Source organism: Podarcis liolepis (genome assembly GCF_965112155.1).
Source record: "Podarcis liolepis genome assembly, chromosome: 5".
Lineage (NCBI taxonomy): Eukaryota > Metazoa > Chordata > Lepidosauria > Squamata > Lacertidae > Podarcis > Podarcis liolepis.
In genome coordinates this window covers 98,200,173-98,226,642 of record NC_139556.1, presented here as the reverse complement: position 1 = coordinate 98,226,642, position 26,470 = coordinate 98,200,173, and the positions used below count along the sequence as shown (strand labels likewise).

General features: G+C 46.5%; 1 protein-coding gene across 3 annotated transcripts; it reads left to right on the top strand.

The window, feature by feature from the left end:
• Positions 1-151: 151 nt before the first annotated feature.
• LOC310707352 (matrix metalloproteinase-23-like) lies at positions 152-24,841 on the top strand. 3 transcript variants are annotated; one of them, XM_083504461.1, is made up of 9 exons: positions 152-245; positions 3,428-4,355; positions 4,990-5,117; positions 7,242-7,378; positions 18,170-18,337; positions 18,997-19,161; positions 20,490-20,603; positions 20,768-20,900; positions 24,054-24,841. In XM_083504461.1, the coding sequence occupies exons 2-9, from the start codon at positions 4,203-4,205 to the stop codon at positions 24,268-24,270; spliced, it is 1,215 nt and encodes a 404-aa protein (XP_083360587.1). In that variant the 5' UTR covers positions 152-245; positions 3,428-4,202; the 3' UTR covers positions 24,271-24,841. The 3 variants fall into 3 exon arrangements, with proteins under 3 accessions (XP_083360587.1, XP_083360588.1, XP_083360586.1); XM_083504462.1 differs by lacking the exon at positions 152-245 and adding an exon at positions 2,047-2,982; XM_083504460.1 differs by lacking the exon at positions 152-245 and having other exon boundaries at positions 2,047-4,355.
• Positions 24,842-26,470: the final 1,629 nt, after the last annotated feature.

Genomic DNA, 26,470 nt, shown 5'->3' with positions numbered 1-26,470 from the left:
GTGGCAGTTCACTGAGCCAATCCACCTCCCCTGCTTTTCCAGGCAAGCCAGAAAGTGGATGCTATCACGCTACACATTAGGCTGTGGCGTGGAGGTGTTCCTTATGTTGCTGTTGTGAATGGATTCTGGATTCTGCAGCGTCATAGAAGGCTCCAATTGAAAATGTTATCTTGCTGCTGTGAAGGAACTTCACCACCAGGGGGATTTATTCTCTGTGAAGCCTGCCAGCACTGTTTGAGCAGTTGGTGGTTGCACATGCTTCTCTTGGTCTCTCATGGCAAATCTAGCCTGAAAGGTATATTACATATTATAGGTGATTGGCAGATTACAGGGGAATAATTATCCAGGGTATCAGGTCAGGGCCAGGTAGAGTGGACAGAAACAATGATTCATCTCACTGAATGCATCAGCCTGTTTATGGGGGCCGTCATAAGCCACTTGATTTTGCAGCCTGGCTTACCCTGTCAAATGCCTAGCAGGCTACAATCTATAGCTGTCTTTGGCTAGTTGTCAGAGGTGCCGGATGAATGTCCAGACAGCTTGCGGATTGCAGTGGAAGTGGAAAGCTCAGTAGACTAGAGCCTCCTTATCTTTCATTGCACAGCTGCCTCAGAGAGTAGAGCAGTTGTGTCTTTACAACCTAGTAATAGCTGCCTCTACTTCCCTCTCAACTCCTAGTTCACCCAGATAGGAAGGAATACAGGGGAGCCCTAGGAAATACTAAAATCCTGAGACAATGCACCTTGTGTTTCCCAGCCAAATCCCTCTCGCTGTGCACAGAACCAGCCTATTGCACCCTGTCTTTCCCAGAGATCACAGCATTTACTGTTTTTTTACACCTGCAATCTTACGCTCCTATATGAACCCAAGTGGCTTAGACATATGGGAGATCACTAGATTCCCAGATTTTGGCAAACACACACTGCAGACCCCAGTAGCCAAAGTACAAGCAGTTTTATGAATAATAGAAGGAAGGGAAGGCGGCAAAGGGATAAGGCAGGGTGTTTTTTTTAAGGAGTGTTGTGGCTGAAAGCTACCTATCGCGACCTAATAAAAACTGGCTTCACAAGCAGCATAATGTAGATGGGCATGTTCTGATGGTTGAGGGCAGACGATGAACCCCAGTAGGGAGGGAATCAACAGACCCTGATGTGAGGAGTAGGGAATAAGGCGACAACTCAAATTTAAAGGGCTTTTTTTGGCACACTGGTTTGAGTGGTCAAAAAGAGACAGGTGTCATTCAGAGCCTATGTCACAGTTGATACCTTTGGTGGGGAAGTGGGAAGGTGCTAGACACCTTGGGGCAGATGGAGTTGGTTATTTTTCCAAATTTCCTGCCAGATAGCAATGGAAGGACAAGAGATCAGGCTCACAGTGGTTATTATAGGGCCTTATGCTGGGAGACCCAAATTCAACTCCCCACACTTCCATGAAGCTCACAGGCTGACATAGGCTAAGTTAGACTAAGAGTAACCAATCTAGTGACCGTAAGTATAAAAGGGTAGGGGAGTATATTGATGTATTCTGGCTTGAGTTCCTTCCAGGAAAGGCAGGATATATAAATTAAATAAAAATGGAATCCAATGACATCCTCACCAACAAACTCTGGCAATCTCACTTCAGGCTCAAGTAGCTTTATTTACACTTTCATGTTGATTAGCTGTTAGCATCAGAAAGAAGTTGAACAAGTACAACTAACCACTTCAGACTCGGTCCCCTGCTTGCAGTCAACCCTTAGTAACATTCTTAAGTGCCAAACTAGTAACAGGCTAATTTCATCCATCAAAAACCTGTTTTTAATATTAAGCACCAGAAAGTTAATGTAGGGTTCCCATTATTTCAAGAAGTGAAAATCCAGACACAAAAGTTGTTGAGCTTTTGGGAAGATCCTGCCATGGCTCAGCATCAGTATCACTAGCAAGATCTCCTGCTACTCGTGAGTGAGAGAACAACTTTTAGGCACTTTTGCAAACTTGGAACATTAAATTTGGCAGGGCTGGTGCACCAGATGGAACTCCTTCCTCCCTCCCTCCCTCCCTCAACATGTCAATTTATCACAGCTCCTCCATGGCTTCTATATTTTAGCTCTGGTCCTAACTCCACCATGATGAGTTCTCAGTCACAGAGGAGCCTGGAAGAAGAGGAGGTGGGGTTAAAACAGTGCAGGAAACGAGAGGAGCTTGAAAAAATAGCAAATAATGCCCTCCCCATCTCAATGCAGATTTCAACCAGAGTTTTGCATGCAGGCCAAAGCAGCACAAGTCTTCGCTTGTCTGTAGTGTTGATTCTGGCCTGGGCAGCTATTCTGGGACAGTAAGAGGCAGTGTGCAAATTCGGAGTAGGAAGCGGCAGGCCTTTGCTGAGCAAGAGGGGCTGCACCAAGAATATGCTGCACTCTCCAAAAGCTGCTGGCTGGGTACTCTGCTTGCAACTGCAGCCCACACAGAGGCCCTGAGGCCCTACATGTGGCAAGTGCTTGCACAGGCCAAAAATGTGAACATGGGACGCTGCCCTGTATTGCACCAGGGAACTCATCCATCTGTCAGTGTCGTCAACACTGACTGGCAGTGCGGCTTTCTGGGTTTTCAGTTGGGAATCTTGCCAGTCCTGCCTAGAGGTGCCTTGCAATGCAATTGAGATCTTCTGCAAGCTTAATACTAAGCTCTACAATCCTTTCCTTCCACGCCACTGAGGTTTGCTGGAGGACAGCGCCCCCTTCTGTCCTGATTGCAGCAGCGTCGATACTTGCTAACTGCTAACAGTTGCTTCTCCCTCCCCTTCTAATGTTTTCTTTGGCATGCTTGAATCTCTACTGCTGGGTCTTCCAACAGTAACTCCATTTGGTTTAGCCCCAGACCTACGTCTGGAAAGGGAGAGTCTTTTGACAGTTGGAGCACTGCCAGTGGTGAAGGCCTGGCAACACGGATGCGTGGATAGGCCGTGCCAGACTCTCCCTTTCCCTCCAGACAGAAACAGCAGCAGGTAAGATTAAGGAGGGCATCACCAGGGCTGCAGGACAAGATGCCTCTCATGCCTCGGGTAAGATGTACGCTTTGCATGAAGGATGGTGACCAAAACACTTAATTCAGAAGCGAAACAGAATTAAGGCTGTGAGCTGAGTTACATCTACATCAGTTTTCCATATTGAATGTTCTGCTTTTTTGCAAACACCTTTTTCCGCGGTGCTCATGTTACAGCCCTCTTGCACCTTCACCCTTTCAAAGCTGCCATAGTAGTAGTAGTAGTAGTAGTAGTAGTAGTAGTAGTAGTAGTAGTAATTTATTCTTTATGCCCTGCCCATATGGCTGGGTTTCCCCAGCTACTCTGGGCAGCTTCCAACAAAATAGTCAAAATATAATAAACCCTTTCCCCCTTTCTGACCTTGCTGTACAGCCTTCTCCTCTTCATCCCTCTTCCTGTGTTTCAGCACCAAAAATATTGCAGCAACAGATGAGAAAGGCTGGCAGCTTTAAGGCTGTAGGGAGGCAGTAAAGAGTTCTATGCTTGGGCCGGCAGAAGGTTCGTCAAGTTCTGCAACCTGCCACATGAAAAATCTCACAAGCTCAGCTAATACAGCCAACAGCTTTCTGTTCTTTTGTTCCTGACAACTGGTATTCAAACGCATCTTGTCTGCTGCAGAGGTTCCAAATGGCTTTTGCGGGTTGGCTCATCCTCTCTGAATTTGCCTGAATCTATCAAGGAAAGAAAAAATACATTGGTGGCTGTCACCACACCGGCTGTGGCAAACTGCGGGGTGGCCCCAGCCTGGTGGTTGAGCATCTGCTTGGCACCCCAGGGTCAACCCCAAACATCTCAAGGGAGGGCTGGCAAAGATTCCCCACCCGCAGCCACAGAGAGCCATCACCAGTCCGAGCAAACACTCCTGGGCTGGGTGGCAGCTTCCTCTGTAATTTCATACATTCGTTGCGCCTTGTGGTTGCGGTGCCGAGGAACTGGGATGTCGGCGGTTCTCTGGATCGTAGGGAAGAGATGGGAGTCTGCATCTGGAAGTTCCAGCAGGCGCCTGCTTTTGTTCCTGTGTATTTTGGACAGATGGATCCAATCTGGCGAGGCTGGGGGCTGGCCGTCTTGCGGCAGCAGCGGGGCTCCTTTTTGCAAGGCTGCACATCTTCATGGGGTAGGCGGCAGCGATGGGCGAATCCTAGAGGCCCAGGACGTTGGCAGGAGTGGCCTCCAACTCCATGCAGAGTCCTGGACTTCCTTCAGCTCCGAGGCCCCCTGTGTGCCCCAAAATGTCAAAGTGGGGCTGGGCAGCAGCGGTAGCCGCTGGAGCAGCAGTTGTATTCGTTCTGCTGCCCGCAGCTCCTTGGATTCTGCAAGATGTGGAGGCAGAGGTGAGTTGGGGGGGGCTGTGCTTGGCAAGGGAAGCTGATGGAATGTGGTTGACAGGAATTGAGGGGGGGAGGAATTTAGAGGGGGGTCTCTTCGCAGCTTTCTACAGAGAGGAAACATTTGTCCCTGGAAAGGGGATGCAAATTAAACAATAAACAGTTCCACTCAAGTTCATGGTGGAGGGAGGAGAGGTTGCAAAGGGGACTGGTCAAAGGTAAGACCTTTGCAGGGCAATCCTAGGCATGCCTGCGACTCAGAAGGAAGTCTCACTGAGTTCCGTGAGGCTTACTCCCAGGTGAGTGCGCACAGGGCTGCAGCTTCGAATTCCTTCTTCCACGCAAACCTCCCTGCCCCTCTCCCTGGTAGCTTCTCACAAACCCCTTTTCCTTGACAGCCTCAATTCGCTGGAGGCTCCCAAAAGGTAGGTGAGGAATTTCTCCACAGGGCAGCCAGCCAGGAAGACTAGCATTTGCATAGCTTGAGGTTAAGGGGAGTGGCACGTGTGTGTGTGAGAGAGAGAATGTGTGTGGGGGGGAGAACATGGGATCCTCCAAGTTTAAGACTAGAATGGGGCTTTCAGCTGGAATGGCTCAAAATATTTGCTGAATGGCCTCCCCTGCCCTTGCTTTTTTGCAGGGGGACGAAGCAGCCCAATCTGTTGTGGCTTCTGCTACTTGGCAACCCAACAAAGGCTTGACCAGAAGGAGGCGCTATGCAATCAACCCTCTAGGCTACAAATGGGACCACGTGAATCTGACCTACAAGTAAGCATGTTTATTTGGGGTGGGGAACCAATAGCCTGGTTATTGCAGGCTTACTAAATACAGTGTCACAGGGCAACTTATTGTTATAATAAATTTTTTTTTGGAGGTGTCATGTTCCTCTGTACTACTAGATTTGATGCTTTCCATCTCTGCTTGACAACTGGACTACCTCCCGGTGGGTGTGCCTGTTACCTCATGTAAGGTCCTCCAGACAATCTGTTTTTTGAGCATTCACCCTGATTTGCTTGTGCAAAGCTTCCATGGGGGTTTAATGTCCGCTAAGCATTTGTTCTGATTGGTTTTCAGGGAAGTTAAATGACAATGAACATTTGTTGTGATTTGCTTTTGCAGCAGTTATACATCTTATCATCAAACTATTTCACCTCTTTTATTCCATTTCTCCATCACTTTCCTAACTGCAAAAATTAAATTTTTTAAAAGTGGATTTTTGTGTGTCAGAGTACGAAAAAGAAAGTGAGCCAGGAAGGGCTGGGCGATGGGCTCCATGTGGTGGCAAATGCCTCCCTCTGTGAGGGAGTCTTCCCAGACCTGCTTAAAGAAGCTGCACCCAGCCAATACGGCCAACTATTGCCCAGTCTTAAATCTTCCATTCTTGGGCAAGGCGATTGAGTGGATGGTTGCTGAACAAATTCAGACACACTTGGAGGATGCGGACCACTTGGATCTCTTCCAGTCGGGATTCAGGCCTCATCATGTGACTGAAACTGCCTTGGTTGTGCTGGTTGATGATCTCTGGTGGGCCAGAGACCAAGGTGAAAGCTTTCCTAGTTCTGCTGGATCTCTCAGCGGCGTTTGATACCATCGACCATGACATACTTCTGGACCGTCCAGAGGAGTTGGGAGCTGGGGGCACTGTTATACAGTGGTTCTGCTCCTTCCTCCTGGGCTATGTCCAGAAAGTGGTGTTGGGGGATGAGTGTTCAGACCCCTGGGCTCTCACTTGTGGGGTGCCTCAGGGTTCTGTCCTCTCCTCCATGCTTTTTAACATCTATGAAGCTGCTGGGAGAGATCATCATGGGGTTTGGGCTGGGTGTTCATCAGCATGCGGATGATACCCAGTTCTACCTCTCTTTTAAATCAGAACCAGTGAGGGCAGTGAAGGTCCTGTGTGTCTGGAGGTGGTTGGAGGATGGATGGCGGCTAACAGATTGAGGTTGAATCCTGGCAAGACAGAAGTATTGTTTTTGGGGGGGACAGGGGGTGGGCAGGTGTGGGGGACTCCCTGGTCCTGAATGGGGTAACTGTGTTCCTGAAGGACCAGGTGTGCAGCCTGGGAGTCATTTTGGACTCACAGCTGTCCATGGAGGCACAGGTTAATTCTTTGTCCAGGGCGGCTGTCTACCAGCTCCATCTGGTACGCAGGGAAGACCCTACCTGCCCGCAGACTGTCTTGCCAGAGTGGTGCATGCTCTGGTTATGTCCCGCTTGGACTACTGCAATGCGCTCTACATGGGGCTACCTTTGAAGGTGACTCGGAAGCTACAACTAATCCAGAACGCGGCAGCTAGACTGTTGACTAGGAGTGGCTGCTGGGACCATATAACACCGGTCCTAAAGGATTTCAATGGCTCCTAGTGTGTTTTTGAGCATAATTCAAAAGTATTGGTGCTGACCTTTAAAGCCCTAAATGGCCTCAGCCCAGTATACCTGAAGGAGTATCTCCACTCCAGTTGTTCAACCCAGACACTGAGGTCCACCTCCAAGGGCTTTCTGGTGGTTCCCTCACTGCGAAAAGTGAGGTTACAGGGAACCAGACAGAAGGCCTTCTTGGTACTGGCACCCTCCCTGTGGATTTTGCCACTGGTATGCATGGCTAGACCTGGTGGTTTTTTGCGCGTGGGGTGGTGGTAACGTGACAGTATTCATATTTCAATGAAAGTGCTGAGGTTGCCATCACGAAAGAGAGAGAAAGAGACGTGAGTAGCATCACCCAAAAAATACTGGCTAGACTGACCATTTGAGGATTGTATCCTCCCTACAGCACCCCCTGGTGGAAGAACCTGCCAGCACAAGAGTTTGAAATCACCCCAGTCTTCCGCTGCTCATAATGTTCCTGGTTATGCTTTTCCCCGGCTTGCTCTCTCTACCACTTTCTGGCTGCAGGATTGTACAGTTCCCCAGCACCCTCAACAAGGTGGACACCGAGCGAGCCATAGCGAGCGCCTTTCGCATGTGGAGCGATGTTTCTCCCCTCAGCTTCCGGCGCTTGGCCCCTACCCAGCTGGCAGACATCACTATAGGTAGGAGCTGTATAATGAACCCATCCCTAATGCAATATTACTGTGTCAGGAATATGTTGCCTAAGGCACCTGCCATTGCACACCAGTCTGGAGGGGCCGCTGCCCTAATTCTGCCCATCACCCCATTCCCTTACTGTTGGTCATTTTCCCACCAGCTCCTCTGTCACTGCAGAGAGCAGTTTCCTAGTCGCTTTTCATATTCCAGGTGGCAAGTGAAGCTGTTGCTTCTAGAAACAGTTTTGAGGAGCAGGTAAGAACCTCAGGCGCTCCCAGCTGCTGCAGCAAGACAAAGGCCCATCGAGTTCAGCATCCCTGCTCTTGCAGTGGCTGAATAGAAATCATAGAATAGAATAGAATAGAATAGAATAGAATCATAGAGTTGGAAGAGACCACAAGGGCCATCGAGTCCAACCCCCTGCCAAGCAGGAAACACCATCAGAGCACTCCTGACATATGGTTGTCAAGCCTCTGCTTAAAGACCTCCAAAGTAGGAGACTCCACCACACTCCTTGGCAGCAAATTCCACTGTCAAACAGCTCTTACTGTCAGGAAGTTCTTCCTAATGTTTAGGTGGAATCTTCTTTCTTGTAGTTTGGATCCATTGCTCCGTGTCCGCTTCTCTGGAGCAGCAGAAAACAACCTTTCTCCCTCCTCTATATGACATCCTTTTATATATTTGAACATGGCTATCATGTCACCCCTTAACCTCCTCTTCTCCAGGCTAAACATGCCCAGCTCCCTTAGCCGTTCCTCATAAGGCATCGTTTCCAGGCCTTTGACCATTTTGGTTGCCCTCCTCTGGACACGTTCCAGTTTGTCAGTGTCCTTCTTGAACTGTGGTGCCCAGAACTGGACACAGTACTCACAGAACTGTAGAGTTGGAGGGGACCCTGAGGATCATCTAGTCCAACCCCCTGCAATGCAGGAATATGCAGCTGTCCCCTACATGGATCGAACCTGCAACCTTGGCATTATCAGCACTATGCTCTAACCAAGTGAGCTATCCGGGCTGATGCCTATGTGAAGCCCCCAGGCAGGACCCATGGGCAACAGCAACTAGCATTCAGAGCCTTATTGCCTTTGATAGGGCAGGTATATCTTAGAAGGGGTTGCGATCTTCTTGTCTCCAAGATCTACCGTATTTTTCGCTCTATTAGATGCACCAGACCACAAGACGCACCTAGTTTTTGGAGGAGGAAAACAAGAAAAGAAATATTCTGAATCTCAGAAGTCAGAACAACAAGAGGGATTGCTGTGAAGGAAAGCAGCAATCCCTCTTGCTCTTCTGGCTTCTGGGATAGCTGCGCAGCCTGCATTCGCTCCATAAGACGCACACACATTTCCCCTTACTTTTTAGGAGGGAAAAAGTGAGTCTTATAGAGCAAAAAATACGGTATTTCTGCATATCACATATGTGACTGTAGTGGTGCCATTTTGATTTTTATTCCACATGTGAAAACGCTCAAGGTTGGGACTGCCCTGGAAATATTAGAAAGTGCCTGTGATGGTGCCCAGATGCCGTGGGTTGGTCTGCCTTGTGCTCCCAGACGTGGATTTAGCTCAGCACAACTGGTTCCCCTGCCCTGGGCGTAGAGCTGAGGGAAGTGCCACAGGGCCTTGCAACTATGACACAAGGCGTGTGCAGAATGAAAGGCTAGAGGTGGGGGGACGGGGATGGGACGGGACACACAACCAAATGTTGACCTTGCACCACTGAAATTTGAAAGACCAAAGTCCACCCCTGGTGCTTCTCTACCTCCTCCCCCTCCCCTTTGCTACTGTTTTAACATCTCTTCCAAACTGCTTCTGGCGTAACCCAAAGAGCGGAAGAGAGACTTCCCCTGGCAGATTTATTACATCTGGGCTAGTTGGAGAAAGTTCAAAGGAGCTCAGCAGAGATGAAAAAGGCAGCAGAGGGAATGGAAGACACATGGAGAGAGGCAGCAGGAGTGGGATTTATTTCGCCTGGATGCAGGAGTGTGGGGGAGAACAAGAGAAAATGTTGGTCTAAATGGGTGATTGTTACTTAAACAGAGGGGCTGTAGGAGAATGACTTGTGTCTTGTGTTTCTGAAGGGAGATTTGGTAAGCGACAAATATCCAACATAAAATAAGTTGGGGATTCCTAGCCCTGCTTTGGTTCAAGGAAATGGTTTGTAGAGGTTGCCAACATGTTGCCTTCCAGATGTTGTAGGCAACCATTCCCATGGCCACTGGCCACTGGTCATGCTGGCTGAAGCCAATGGGAGCCTGATACATAACATTGGCTGTCCCTGGCTGAGAGTCTGGTGATGCTACATCTTTGTCCCATCTATGATTGTGGGATTCACACCTTTTCTCAGGTATTTTCTGTTGCATCAAGGCACCTGGGTCATAGGACAGGGGCTGAGAACCTATTCTCTTGACTACAATACAATGCTTCTTTCAATTCTGTGAGCTGCCCCAAGGGGGTGGTTGATGAAGGGCGATGTGTAAATTTAATAAATAAACATAATAAATAAAATAATCCTAATTTCAGCAGGGGAGAGGAACCACTGAGGGCATCAGGAATGGCCTCTGCAGGCACCATGTTGGAACACCCCCTACTCTAAGATAAAGACCATGTCTGTATTCATTTAGACTCGGCTTCTTGCACTTTTGCCAATCACTAGTAGGGAGGCTGGATAAATTTATTCACAACACACATACACCCCACGTGTTGTTAGACCCTTCTTCAGAGCCTCAAAATGCAAAGGAGAAAAGGCTCTGGTGTTAACGGATATAAGACCTTTAAAATGAAAGCACCATTTTTGTTCTTTCTGCTGCTTTCTTCTCTCTCTTCCTGCATTCCGATTCTATAGTTCTACAATTTCTCCCAGAGACCCCCTAAATTATGGCTTAGTTCTCAGTGAGGCAGGGAAACCTGATTCTGGCCTGTACCACTTCAGTTTGCTGGTGGGGGGGGGGGGAGGATCACAGGACTGAACGCTCCTCCAGAAAAAGTTCCAGCACACAGAAAATAAAAAATCTTGCCAGGTGGAATGGAATTGTTTTTATGTGGGCAAACATTCAATAAAAGGAGATTTCTTCAATAAAAGGAGATTTCTGAATGTCTCATATTTGCTTGGCTCCTGGTCTGCAGAACAGGGAAGCACGGCATTCTCTTACCCCACAAAAACAAAACGTAACACCTACCTCCATGGTTCTCTTAAACTGGTTCTGCTACCACCGTTCAGTCTAACTTATTCCCCCAGTAACCTGGCAGCTGTGAGGTACAGGAGTAATATTAAACCAGTCAGGTCCAGATACAATATTTAACAAAGGTATTTGAATAAATAAATTGAATAAATGAAATACTTGCATTTATTTATTACAAGATTATTCTGTGCCCAAGCTTATCTGGTCCCTTTAAAATAGCACTGGCTCTTTGGATGAGTCAACCCAAGAAGGTATAGGGTTATAAAGGCCAGGACTAGCTGCCTGAGAAACAGTTTCTACGCTAATGCAATTCTGGTTCTAAATGCAGCATAAGGAGTCGCTGTAGTATAGTGTATTTTAAAATGGGGTTTTAGAGTTTTTAGGGGTTTTTGAATGTTTTATGTAGTTTTGATGTAGTTTTATGTAGTTTTGTGGTAGTTTTATGTAGTTTTTCAATTTCATTGTTCCGCAAGGGACAATGACAATAAAGATATCGTAATCGTAAAAACTTGTAACTGTCACTTGAAATGGCAATTACTTATTGTCCCAGAACAGCTTGAAGGAAGCAGTTCATCCCCCCTATTAAAAACCCTTTAGCCAAATTACCGCTTTATTATCTCCACCCCCTGGTTAAACCTCACCAGCGGGATAACGGAGCCCTCCGCTGGAAAGCTCCTTTCCCAAGTGTTTACTGACCTGTACCGAAGCTCAGGTTTGCCTTGCTGCCCTGCCCTGGAAGTCTTCCCTCTGGTCCTCTTCCTACCAGTCACCAGAGGCTGACGTCCCACGCTGCTTCTCACGCCTCCCCTCAAGTGCTGCAGACGGGTTCCCCCACCGTCTCTTCAGCCTCTGTCTCGGGACGCAGCTCCATAGCTCATCTGGCAGAACACGAGACTCTTAATCTCAGGGTCCTGAGTTTGAGCTCCACGTTAGGCAAAAGATTCCTGCATTGAAAGGGGTTGGAGTAGATGGACCTTGGAGAACCCCTGTCTCACTCTACAATTCTATGATTCTAAGTCTTCTGCCACTAAGGCACTCCACCTGCCTCTCGGGTCTTCTTCCTCTGCTTCCTTTGATTCTCTGCTGTTTTCTTCTGGCTGACTCCAGCTAACTAACTCCTTTCTCCTCAGCTCCTGGCTATATATACACCATTCTTCTGGCCCCTCTTAGTCCAGCTCCAGCCAATCACACTGTCTAACTAAAAATTCCAAACCTGAACCCACCAATTGAAATATGAGTCCCTTCAAACCTTGTTATTCATAATGAGAATTCTGACACCAGCTGTCAGTTAAGGCCCCAAGTGACAGTTAAACGAACTTCTGCTGGACCAGAGAGAAGACTTCCCACACCAAATGCATTGCAATGCAGTTTACAATGCAGATGTTGGAAGACATGACACAATACCTGTTAAAGCTTATATCAAATGGATAGGATTTCGGCATGAAGGAAAAGGAAAAAGTTACAGAAGTCGGCCAAGTCCTCTTCAGATGTTCACACATCTTGGGTGGTAATCAACTTTTGTTGGCTTTTTGCAGTATAATAACGCTGCAGAGAGCTTGCTGGGGAGACCATGCATTAAAAAGAAAGGACTCAAAAATAACTTAAAGAAGGTTTTAATAAGAAAAACAAAAACTCCATTTACACTAAATATATTAACAAACAAACATGACCCAACCACCAACCCATCCCCCAGGGTAATGGGAGAGCTAGGTGCTGCTCCTTATATACTACACCCAGATGCTGACACACCTTAATCAAATGCAACTCAGCAGCACCTGCTATGTTTCACAGCTGTAAAGCTGGGTCTCGTTATCTTGCTCTGGCCCTTGCTCCGGCCCCTTAAAGACATACACATGGAGTGGAACAATGATGAACCTTTACATTTAAAGAAACCATTCAACATTTCCCCTGCGGTTCATCATTGCGGAACAAAAACATAAAGCATACTTTGTACATGTTTTTCATGTGTAACCTTTGGAAGTGCTTTAGTAAAAATGTCCACAATTTGATTGTCACCTGGAACATATTTAAATACAACCATTTCATCAGCAATTAGTTTCTTTACAAACTGTAAACGTAACCTTAAGACTCTAGTGCGCTGCGTATTGGTCTCTGAACACAGGATAGCAAGTCCGCTCTGGGAATCAAGGTAAACTTTTACTGGTAGTGTTACTTGCATCTGTAGGTCTGCAAATACTTGCAGATACCATTCTACATCACGAGTGGCCTGAACGCATGCACATAATTCACTCTCTGTTGTGGAGAGACAAATAATGGTTTGTGTCTGGGACTTCCATTCAAATGGACAACCGTTATAACAAAACACCATACCAGACACACCCCTGCAATTATTTTGTTCCACTGCATGAGATGCATCGCAGAAAATTTCAAAACCTTTGTCAATACTTGTTGTAAACTGCAACCTATAATGTTTGGTATGTTTAAGGTACATCACCACTCTCTTAAGAGCAGAAAAACATTGCGTAGTGGGCTTTTCCACATTGTGATGCATCTTTTAACAAAAGCTTAACTGTTTCATATTTTACACTTGGTGAATAGCATAAATCATAATCTTCGCCTGGAATTTGCTGAAAGCCCCTAGCAACTAGTCTTGCCTTGTACCTTACAACTTCATTTTTGTCATTCATTTTAACTCTATAAACCCATTTTGAATCAATAAGTCTCATATCTGGGGTTTGTGGTACAAGAGACCAAGTGTTATGCTCTTTTAAAGAAGCTATCTCAGAGTTCATAGCTTTATACCAATTTACAGCTTGGTGCTTAGGTAAATTCTGAACATCATTGTAGCTTTTTGGCTCAAAAACCACCTTATTGGCATACACAGTATTAAAATGTTCATCTGCGAAACGTTGTGGCTTCTGCCTCTTTCTGTCTGAACGTCTCAGTCCGGAAGGAGAGTCAGACTCCTCAGACTTAATGGGACTGAGTGAACTACTAGTTTCAGGTTGTAAATCATCATTGTCAGACTGAAGAGGTGCCTGTAGGCTAAGCTCACGGTCAGAAAACTCAAGAGAATCTAACCTCCCCTCAGGTGCCTGTGACTTTAAGTCAAACAAATTATCAGATTCAACAGGCTTTTTGTCTTTTTCTATTAATTCAGAATCACCATTTCCTCCTCCTCCTGCTGCTGCTTCCTCTTCTTCCTTAGTATCATTTATACCATCAGTATCTTGGAAAACAGCAACCCCATTCCAATTTACAGTTTGTATCATGCTTCTGGTAATATGAAATTTGCCAGTTGCTGGTATGTAAATTCTGTACGCCCCCTGCTGGTAGCCCATTAATTTTCCCTGAACACTACGTTCACCCAATTTCTGCTTAGCAGGATAATGCATAATTACATCTGAACCCCAAATGCGTAGGTATTTCAGATTAGGGCATTTTTTAAACAACTTCTCATAGGGGGTGACATCTAAACCAGAATGATAACTGCGATTTCTAACATAACAAAAAGCATGGAAGTGCTTCAGCCCAAAAGTCTTTGGGCAGATTAGCATCGTGCAGATAAGTTTTAACCCCTGCCTGCAAGTCACGCTGCACAACTTCAACAAGCCCATTTTGCCAGGGACTTCGGGGGCAAGATAACTCATGAGTGGTCCCCTGCGCTTCCAGGAATTTCTCAAAATCCTCAGAAACAAATTCCCCGCCCCGGTCAGAAAACAGGTTCTTAATAGGTTTGTTAAAGTGCGTTTTTACCCAGTTGCAAAAAACCTTGTACTTCTCAAATGCTTGGGACTTCTCAGCTATTGCATAAGTCCAACAGTATCTACTATACTGGTCTATGAGAGTAAGCCAGTACTTAGAACCTCCTAATGATGGTGGGAGTGGCCCAACTAAATCACAATGTACACGCTCAAATGGCTCAGTTACTTTCCTATCTGAGCACCTACCCTTGCGTGCAACCTTAATCTTATTCTTGCAACAGGATAGACACTGCATAAAGAATTTGCATGGTTTTAAGTTGAGGCCATTGACAATATTCTTTGTCTTAATTACATCAGCAAAATTCAGGTGTCCCAGAATTCTGTGCGCCTCGTGGACACACCCAGAATGTGGCCTTACATTCCTCAACCCCTGGCTTAACTGTGCTGCTCTGCAATTTATAGGCGATTGGGAGTAGGTGCGAAAATACAGTCTATATAAACCATCAGATTCCCAGGCATACAATAGACGTTTGTTCCCTTCAAAAAACTCACACATTGACTTTAAGAAACGCACAGTTATGCCTTGACGAGCAAAGCACCTTACTGATAATAAATTGTCCATTGACGGGCAGTAAATGCAGTTCGCTATTGTAATGTTTAAAGAGTCAAGTTTAACGGTACCCCTGCCAAGCGACTGCAAGACTTGTGAATTGGCTAAATGTACATTACCAGTTTCCTCTTCAAAAGAAATAAACAAGCTTCGATCATTGCAGATATGCCAAGATGCTCCTGAGTCGATAACAAAAGACTTCCACTTGTCATCTTTAATTCTTTTACGATCTTTAGTCCGAGCGTGAAAAGCTCGCGGCTCGTTTCTGTCTCTACTATACGATGCCGGCTGCTGGGCTGACGACCGTGATTGACGAACAGAAACAGGCTTGGGAGTACTTTGCTTTCTTTTGGATCTGCAGTCCCTTGCAAAATGTCCTTGCTTATTGCAGAACCAACAACGCTTTGCAGCTTTAAATGCAGTTGTATCACCACAGGTTTGCATATGGCGTTCCTCATTCTTTCTGGAAACAGGAGTGCTTATGGCACAAGCCTCCCTTCTATCCAACTCGCCCATTAATCTTGCCGTTACCCCTTCCACAGTTAATTGTGCTGGTGGAACGGCAGATATCTGGCTAGCTATACCATCAAAGTCCTCATTAAGGGAACAAAGGATGATAAAAACATACTGAATATCAGGTATCTCCATGTCCCTTCGAATTAACTCGCCGCGTATTGCCTCCAGACGTCTCAAGTGTGCTGCCAAATCACCACCAGGCTGCAACTTCGTCTGGTACAACTGCTTGAAAAAGGTCAATGCAGACGCTGACTCTTTTCTAACATGCACTGCTGCAAGACTGTCCCACATTTCTTTGGCAGTTTTCTTATTTCTTATATAGACTACTTGCTGGTCGCTGACTGCCAAATTAATTATCGCCCTGGCTTTTGCATCTCCTTTCGACCAAGCATTAGTTACAGGGTCAGGAGGGTCATCAGTTACATAGGTCCATACTTCTCTAGAGGTCAAAAGCGCCTCCACCCGAAAAGACCATAAACTATAGTTCTCATCTGTTAGCTGTGGGAAGACCAGAGCCTTCTCAGCTTCAGGAACCCGGTCAACCATTCTGGAACTCTTCCAGACCCACAGAACTACGCTAACAGGAGAAGGAGTTTTCAAACCTTTTTTAAATTCCAAAAATATGCAGTCATCCACTCAGCAGCTGGGCCCATAACCAAAGATGTTGGCTTTTTGCAGTATAATAACGCTGCAGAGAGCTTGCTGGGGAGACCATGCATTAAAAAGAAAGGACTCAAAAATAACTTAAAGAAGGTTTTAATAAGAAAAACAAAAACTCCATTTACACTAAATATATTAACAAACAAACATGACCCAACCACCAACCCATCCCCCAGGGTAATGGGAGAGCTAGGTGCTGCTCCTTATATACTACACCCAGATGCTGACACACCTTAATCAAATGCAACTCAGCAGCACCTGCTATGTTTCACAGCTGTAAAGCTGGGTCTCGTTATCTTGCTCTGGCCCTTGCTCTGGCCCCTTAAAGACATACACATGGTGTGGAACAATGATGAACCTTTACATTTAAAGAAACCTTTCAACACATTTTACTGCGAATAGACTCATTGGAAATAATGCCTCAAACTTAGCCAGGGTTGTTAATTTCAGTGGGTCTACTCTGAGTTAAAGTTAGTTGAACACCACCTGTTGGATTCCACGATACCAATCGCAGACTCACAAGTAACTCAAGTCCAAGCAAAATCTGACTGACTGCGCAAATTTGGTCTCCTCCACCAAGGGCTCCCTGCTGATGAGCAGAGATTTGGCAGTGGGCTGTGGGAGAATCATGTAGTTCAACCTCCTGCAATGCTCTTGTGGTCCCTTCCAACTCTACAAATTCTATGTTTGTGGCAGTGGCCCAAAGGGCCACAATCAATACAATAATGTGTATCCCTGTAAATTCTTGAGTATCCTTCTGATAGAGAAGTTATGGTAGCCTGTCACTTTAAGAAACTGCTGATTCTGCAAGTTGCCCCCTCCCCCAATTGGGGCAGAAATACAGCTAATATGTAAATCACAAAGATACAGCATAAAGCTAGAACATAAGTTGCTACATGATGCAAATGGCTACACGTAACACAGGTTCCCAACATGCACACTAACACAATGTATTCATGCAGGGTCATAGCAGAACACAGTGGGAATCAGAGCTTAGTCAGCAGAAACAGCCAATGCTTATGCGTATGGTTAGTCCAACAACTTAAATGAGGTAATGATGTATATGATTGGTGGAAATTGAAATACTTTCTTTGAAACTTTATAAATACCACTGCCCGAACCACTGGGAAGGACTGCAACCTTAGCGGAGCTATCCCATTGTAACCTATTGCTTTGCAGTAAGCAACGTTGGACTCCTAACTCCTCTCGTTTCTGAGTTTTATTGGCGTAAACTCAGGAGATAAGCTGTTTTCTGGCTTACGTCATGTTTAGTTGGAATCTCCTTTCTTGTAACTTGAATCTATGGGATCGAGTCCTCACCTCCGCAGTTTACTAGATGGTATTAGATTGGCCTGATCACTGCAGATGGTGACAGCAGTCACGAAATCAAAAGACGCCTGCTTCTTGGGAGAAAAGCGATGGCAAACCTAGACAGCATCTTAAAAAGCAGAGACATCACCTTGCCAACAAAGGTCCGTATAGTTAAAGCTATGGTTTTCCCAGTAGTGATGTATGGAAGTGAGAGCTGGACCATAAAGAAGGCTGATCGCCGAAGAATTGATGCTTTTGAATTCTGGTGCTGGAGGAGACTCTTGAGAGTCCCATGGACTGCAAGAAGATCAAACCTCTCCATTCTTAAGGAAATCAGCCCTGAGTGCTCACTGGAAGGACAGATCGTGAAGCTGAGGCTCCAAGACTTTGGCCACTTCATGAGAAGAGAAGACTCCCTGGAAAAGACCCTGATGTTGGGAAAGATGGCGGGCACAAGGAGAAGGGGACGACAGAGGACGAGATGGTTGGATAGTGTTCTTGAAGCTACCAGCATGAGTTTGACCAAACTGTGGGAGGCAGTGGAAGACAGGAGTGCCTGGTGTGCTCTGGTCCATGGGGTCAAGAAGAGCCGGACATGACTAAACGACTAAACAACAACAACATTAGATTGGCCTAGGACTGCTGGGAGCTGCTGTTCAGAACACACCAGGTTGGCAAATCCTCTGCCAGGTTCTCTCTCTCTCTCTCTCTCTCTCTCTCTCTCTCTCTCTCTCTCTCCTTATCTTACCTTGCTGGATTGTTGGGATAAATGATGGAAACTTTGTGCACTGTGTTATGGGAGCAAATGCTGGCAATAACCAAGCCCTCTGTCTTCTTGGCTGCCGCCAAGCAGGTTTCTACACGTTCAACCACACCGACTGCTGGTTCTCCCCGCTGCACCCTTGCTTCGATGGGCTCAATGGGGAGCTGGCCCATGCCTTCCTCCCTCCCCGCGGCGAGATCCACTTCGACAATCACGAATTTTGGATTCTGGGACGCTCCCGCTTCAGCTGGAAGCAAGGTACCGTGCACAAAGTAGCGCCTACACGTTTTGGTGAGGGCAAGAGCGTGGGTGGTTTTTGCTATGGGGTGCGGAACCAAATGTGGCCCCCAGGCCTCTCTAGCTGGCCCTTGGAGAGGAGGCCACGCCCCCTCTCTGCAGACCACAACTCTGCAACTGTCTCAAATGTCTTTGCTTGCCTGAACTGTGATATTGCCTCTGACTTACCTGAACGGAAGGAGTCTCTGTATGTAGAAACACTTGACTTTAGTGTGGCTTGAATGCACCTTACTGTACAAAGCAGGGGACACATTCACCCCATGTCAACTCTCCAGGGGCTGCATCCAGCAGTGAATGTGGCCACTGGCTCTTGCACAGACACTCAGATACGCAGCCCACCCGCTGACCCCATGCAGATCTGTTGAGGGCTGGAGCCTAACAACACCACTATTTTGAAATATTAAGTGGTATATTAATGCCTTCCAATAAACACATTTGGAAGCCTAAAGGTTCTCCATCCCTCTCAGAAGAGAGTGAGGCTGGTGGGATGTTGTTCCAGAGGTTCCTATAACTTTCTGCATGGGCTTTTCTTTGGAGCTGGCCTGCGGAGATGCCAGACAAAGGTGGCAGAGGAATTCTGGTCCTCTTCTTCTTTTTCTCTTGCCTTCTCTCTTTGGCAGGCGTCTGGCTGAATGACCTGGTGCAAGTAGCAGCTCACGAGATTGGCCACGCCCTGGGGCTCTGGCACTCCCGGGACGCCCGCGCCCTCATGCACCCCAACGCCACCTACAGTAGGACGTGGCGCATTGGCCAGGATGACGTCTGGGCCATACAGCGGCTGTACGGTGAGGAGCACACCTGGCAGGCGGTTCCAAACCAGTAAGCTCCAACATCTGGTACCAGTAGACTTCCCTGTTCAGCTTGGGAGCACCTGCACTGCTACGGGGCAACTGTGCGGAGATTGTCACTCCTTTGCTCATGCCTCACTTTTTCTCGGGTGCTGAAACGGGATGGGCTGCCCCCTGTTTCACAATATGTACACTATACAATATGTAGGATAAGCACAGGGACAATTCACAACAGCTGTTATTGGTGGTAATAATATAACCCTCCTAGATTAGCTCTGTAGTGGATTTGTTAAATTGTGCAAGCAGGCAGCTGTAGGCCAGAGGCAGAGGGAGTCAGCGATCCAGCTCACAGTCTTATGCAGCTGTTTCTGTTATCAGAATCCTTTTAGCAAACTTTCCCAGCCTACCTCCAAACTCCAGTTTTGATTTCTGCCCAAATGCAAACTTGTTTCATCCCTCTCAGCCCTTAATCTGAGACTGACTTTCAGCTCCAGTTGAGGCAGGAAGGGGGAATACCTCTCCAGCTGGCTTGGGCAGGTTGATGGCCTGTTTTGGACTAGGTTGCAAGAAGGCTTGGAATAGTATGTCTACAACTCCTGTTGGGCCAGAGCTAAAAGTCGGCACTTGTGAGTTTGGATGACCACAGAGGAGCAGTCATGCTAGTCTGCTGTAGCAAAAAATATTGTGGCACCTTACAGCCAAACAGGTTTATTATGGTTTTGTAGACCATAGTCCACTTCATCCAATCCAGGATGGCTACATTCTCTCTCCACTGTCAGAGGCTCTGAGTACCAGTTGCTGGATATCTCAAGTCAGGAGTTGTTGCGCTCAGGTTTTTTGCATTGAGACATCTGGTTGGCCACTGTGAGAACAGGATTCAGGAGAACTTGATGGGCCTTTGGTCTGATCAAGCAGGGTTCATTTTCTTATCTTAAGCTGGCAGGTGTTATATACACACAGGTGTAGAGAAAAACAACTCAAACAGTGAAGGGAAGTGAAAATGAAATGTAAGGATTTCATCAAAGTTTAAATGTGTGCAAAATTAAGAACTGCGAGTTAATCAACATTTGTAGTGAGATGGAAAACTGTATCACTATTTAAGCCAGAATTGACAGAAATGAATTTCTTCATATATTTTAATTCAGCACACACACACACACACACACACACACACACACACACACACGTATATATACATATATATATTCAGCTTCATATATTTTAATTCAACTTGAAACCTCCTCTGCTCCCTGAAGCCAGATCTATTTCAACCAAGGTATAGACACAGCTGCTTTATGTGTGATCCCCCCCTCCTCAATTTGCAGGCTGTGTGGATGAGAAGAGGCAGTGCCAGCTGTGGGCCAAAAAAGGCTTCTGCACACACCGACGGCGAGCCTTCATGAAGAAGCACTGCCCCAGGATCTGTAATGCCTGCTTTGGTGAGACCGGGAGCTCCTTGCTGCTCTGCAGTGGGCTCTCTGATTTTTTTTGAAGGGGGAGTGAGGGTTTGTTGTGCAAGAGCTCCAAATCAGCTTCAATTACGTAACCTGAATTTGAATCCCACCCCAAAATAGCAACAGTCATGTCTGTCTCTTTCTTACAGAGCACCCTGCGGCCACCACCGCCTCCTCCCTGCCTGTTTGGCCGTCGCACGTTCACACCAGATACATTTCCAAGGGCAAAGTCATCACCTTCCGCTGTGGACTGAACTCTTCCAGGTTGCACTTGCAAGCCAGGTGAGAACGCCTGTGTGTATTCTCAAACAGACTCTGCAACACTGGCCAGTGCGGTAAATAATATTTGCCTCCTGACCTGAGCACAATGCGTGTTTCTTTTAGAGCTCTTTTTCTTCGCTGCCACCACCCTGCTTCTCACAGGGACACATGGAGTCCAGACAGTTGTTAACATAAACAAATAATCAAGTTTATTCTTAAATGCAGGAGTAAGCGTATGGTTTCGGTTTATTTTTCTCTTGTCAGTTTCTTAAATCTTAGTTCCTACAACTTCAAACTGAATTATTCCCAACTATCTATCTAACTCCCTAACAATTCCTCTCACTCTCTCACAATACAACTCAACCAACCCACTACGTATTCCACCCTCTTCCTTCTCCAACACCCAAGCCTCAACTCCCAACTGACAACCCTCAACTCCCAACTCCCAACTCCCAAACCTCAACTCCCAACTCCCAAACCTCAACTGCCAACTCCCAAACCTCAACTGTCTTTTCAAAACCTCCCACTCTATCTTTTACTCCCCCCTCGCATTCTCACTGGCCAATCACATCACACCCATTTTTAACTCTTTCCTTGGTGCATCCTAGGGGCAAACGCCACAGTAAGAAACCCTGTGATTTCTCTCCCACCCTGCCCAAAAGGCTGCAGCAATCCAGCCACCTGCCCACCTCCCTAACCCAACTTCTCTCTGTGGCCAGTGGGACAATATGGTGGGCATGAGGTTGGGGTGGTCGGCAGTGGGGTTGTAGGCAAGATATAGGAGAGACATCTCCCTTCACTGCATGCTGAGAGCACAGTCCAAAATATGTTCCAAAACATTTAAAGCAAGCATGGGAACCTTTTGTTATAAGAATTCTAAGGTCCCAAATATAAAACAAACGTTAATAAATGTACAAGGCAAGCACATACATAAGTATATAAGCCACAGTGTCTGAAATAGTACAGGAGAGCAATTCTGAAGTCATTTTGACTCTCCCAAACCATTTTGATTACAGGTAGGTAGCTGTGTTGGTCTGCTGTAGTCGAAACAAAACAAAAAAATTCCTTCCAGTAGCACCTTAGAGACCAACTAAGTTTGTTATTGGTATGAGCTTTTGTGTATCTGAAGAAGTGTGCATGCACATGAAAGCTTATACCAATGACAAACTTAGCTGGTCTCTAAGGTGCTACTGGAAGGAATTTTTTTATTTTGTTTAAACCATTTTGACTCCCAAATTGTCCTCAATATATTTCTCTGCAAGGAGGGAGAAAATGGGGAAGCCTTCCCTTTGTCTTTTTGCTTACAAATCCTGTCTTAAGGGCATATTTGTGTATGAATCGGATAAGCTTGTGACCTGTATTCAAAAACTAAAAGTATTAACCATCACAAAAGAATGGCCAGACTACCCAGGTAAAGCAATCAGTGACCATTAATAGGTATCCTGGCAGACAGGATTTCTGCTGTAGATTGCCTCCTTCTGTGATGTATGTATGATGTTTTAGGGGGTGGTGGTCTTGAGCTACAGGGTGGGCAATTTCAAAAGTCTATATGAGGGCTTGCACGCCAGTGTTCAGGGTTCTCTCCTCCCTCCTGTGTGTGTTGAGTGGGGACCCTGTTGCAACAGTTTAATAAAGTTCAGGCTTACTATCCGCTTTGCTTCTCAACATTCTCTGGTTGGCCTCTGTTATTTTCTCCCACCAAAAGGGAACCCACTTAAGGACTCTATATGGGCTCTTGGATACCCCATAAGGGAAAAGGAACAGGTTTTTTCCTATAACACTTTGTTCCCAGGGCAGCAGGACTGAACCCCAAAGTGCAGGAGGCCAGACAGGAAGTGACCAGGGCACCCCCTTCCCCCCACTTGCATGGAATTAGGCCAAGGACCACATGGAATTTTGTCAACGGCCACGTGTGGTTCTTGGGTCACTGGTTGCCCACCCCCGATTTAAATTGATGGCACTCTCACACCCCTGCCAAACTTTATGCTGGGATTCATAGAATCAAAGAGTTGTAAGGAACCCCAAGGATCATCTTGTTGAACCCCCTGCAGTGCTGGAACATGAATCCATACAAAGATCGAACCTGCAACCTTGGCGTTATCAGCACCACACTCTAAACAACTAAGCCAGGGGTCAGCAAACTTTTTCAACAGAGGGCCGGTCCACTGTCCTTCAGACCTTGTGGGGGGCTGGACTATGTTTTGGAGAAGAAAAATGAACGAATTCCTATGCCCCACAAATAACCTAGAGATGCATTTGAAATAAAAGCACACATTCTACTCATGTAAAAACACGCTGATTCCCAAGACCGTCCGCGAGCTGAATTTAGAAGGTGATTGGGCCGGATTTGGCCCCCCGGGCCTTAGTTTGCCTATGCATGAACTAAGCTAACTGGTCTTTGCTTGCTGTCACTTATGGCAAGTGTTAAGGTCTTATTGTTTAATAAGTTATTGGTTAATATAAGGCAAGGTTACTCACTTTGCAGGTCCAGAGCAGGACGCTGTTAGCCTGCTCATAGATGAACACACAGCAATGTAGGAAAACGAGAGGAGCCACAAGCTAAAGGGTGGAGTGTTCGCTCCAACCCGCAAGAACTGGAGACAATATTTAACTCGCAATTACCAGTTACTGCAGTGAGCACCAGACCTCAACATTATCACATGTGGATAAGTCCCTAATGAAACAAGGCGCTGTTAGGTGACAGAATACATATGGGAGGGTAATCCCACATTTCCCTAGCCTGAAGTAGGGAAGTTTGCCATGCTAGCATGTGAAATGCAGAGGAGCAGATGGATGTTGAAATATACTCAGAGTCGAGTGTGGATTTCATGCTCTTTATTCAGCTCATTTATTCAGCGAGGAATGGAAGTTCCCCCAAAATGTCTGCTTTATATACATTATTTACACAATGGGCCCCACATGATTGGCTAATTCTGGGATTCTCCTGTAGGCCAATCAGGTTGCGGATTCACTTCCACCTGGAGCTGGATTGGGTGGCTCCTGCGGACCAATCAGACTGCTGCATTCTGGATCCTATTGTTCTAGGACCAATCAGACTGCTGCATTTTGGATCCTATTCAACTCAGTACATAACAGATGTGGTTTTGGTGAGGATGCGAATTGTGGGGCTGAGCTAGTCCCCTCCTTCTGACTCCTGCCTTTTCCTGCTTCCAGCTGGTATAAAGATGGAGAGCCTCTCTCTCACTCGCTGCCAGGCTTCGAATTGCTGCCCAGCCAGGATCTGCGAGTTGTCGCCACTGAGTTCAGCGAAGGGAGGTACGCCTGTTTGATCCGCCACGGCAGCAGGACTCTCCGGGTTAATTCCTGGCAGATAAAGCTCAAGCCCAGAAGTCCTTTGCCTCCCATGATGGACGTACAGGGGAGAGCATGAACAGGAGCAGCATTGTGTGAGGTGTGTTTATAGTCCTAGCTGGCTTGGCACTACCCACATGGACCTGGCATGGCATCAGTCAGTCAGCCACTGCAGGCTCTGGTCTGGACTCACCTGCTCTGTTGCCAGATATCTTGATTCGGGAGGTCCTGTGGGGAATAACATGTCCAGATTTTGGTACAGAACCTGGATGATGTGTTATTTGTCTTCTGAACCCACTGAGTTTTCACCTAATCACATCCAGAGGCAATAAGTTGAGTGTGTGGTGTCCCACTAATTTGGGGACAGGGTTAGAGTCACCTCAAGATTGTACCTGAGGCCTTCTGCATGCAGAGCAAATTCTCTGCTACTGAGTCTCACAACTCTTGCCACTTAAAAAAAAACCTGTTGAAGCCAACATTATTCCAAGACCTGCAGCAGAGGTGGGGAACTTGTGGTCTGCCTGATGTTGTTGGGCTCCAATTCTCATCAGCCCCAGCCAGCTTGCCTAATGGTCAGGGAAGATGGGAATTGGGAGTCCAACAACATATGGAAGGCCACTGGTTCTCCATGTGTGTGCTATCCCTGAGGAAAAAATCATAGAATCATAGAATCATAGAATCATAGAGTTGGAAGAGACCACAAGGGCCATCGAGTCCAACCCCCTGCCAAGCAGGAAACACCATCAGAGCACTCCTGACATATGGTTGTCAAGCCTCTGCTTAAAGACCTCCAAAGGAGGAGACTCCACCACACTCCTTGGCAGAAAATTCCACTGTCAAACAGCTCTTACTGTCAGGAAGTTCTTCCTAATGTTTAGGTGGAATCTTCTTTCTTGTAGTTTGGATCCATTGCTCCGTGTCCAATACTTCATTTCAGTACACAGAGCAATCCCCAAGCCATCTAGGCTCATTTTGGAAAACTTTTCCCAATAGTTGTTTCACTCACAAATTCTTCAAATCCTGTTAATAGATAAACCTCTGCAAAACTGGTCTGGCAAGTATTTGTTTAAGCCAAAGCAGATCGATTGAAAGAGCATCTTCTGTCTATTTCAAAGGAATGGACCAGACTAGCAAGGAAAGACAATCAGCAAACATTATCACCCATCTTGACAGACAGGAGACAAGCTACACTCTCAAATTTCTGTAGTTGACCGCCTTTTTCTGTGATGCTTGTACGATCCTTTTGGGTGGCCTTTAGCTAAGGGGCTGGGCAATTTCTGAAGCCTTTAAAAGTTATTACTCTCCTTTGTTCAGGTCCTCACATCCTTGCAAGGGCGGGGGGGACTCTGTTGCAACAGAAAATTAAAGATCTTCCTTTTTAAATTTCTACTGGTTCCTGCCTCCACTCATGTTTCTCTGACAGACTTGGGGGGCACTGAGTCCCTTGATGGAGAGCTGGGCTGTAAATGCCAACCCCATTCCCCCCCCCATGCCAGGAATCGGGGCCTCCTTCCGCATGCCAAGCAGAGCTCTGGCTTTTGCCCTATGGAATCCTCCCATGAACACTGCCAATCTTCATTTGCCCTCTCTATGGGCTGCTCCATGGCAACTTCTGGAATCTGGCTGCCTCACACCTGTATTGCCTGAGAACAATCGTCATTTACCTCCAGTCCTTGAGAAACAGGTAGGCAGCTCAGGTCCCCATCTTGCATAGGAATTTATAGGCTTTGGGTAGCTTCTGAGTTCCTAGAGAAATCACACTGGCCTTTTCAGCTGGCAGATGAAGACTTATTTGTTCTTACAGGATCTGGGAACTGACTGTTTTTTAAGGAATGGGCTGATGTGGTGATGTTTTTATTGTAATGTTTTAATAAAGCACATACACACACTTCTGTTAATGTCCAACTGTTTTTTAATGATTGATTTCCCCCTGTGTTTTAGCTGTTTCTAGTTTATCAGCAAGCTTCATTGAATCCGTATGGGGGTGGGCAGGAAATGGGATACAGTGGTACCTCGGGTTAAGAACTTAATTCGTTCTGGAGGTCTGTTCTTAACCTGACGCACCACTTTAGCTAATGGGGCCTCCTGCTGCCGCTGCGCCGCCGAAACACGATTTCTGTTCTCATCCTGAAGCAAAGTTCTTAACCTGAGGTAATATTTCTGGTTTAGCAGAGTCTGTAACCTGAAGCGTATGTAACCCAGGTACCACTGCATAAATAAATATAATGATAATAATCTCAACATTTTCTAGAAGGTCAGAAGGAATTTCCCACCCACAT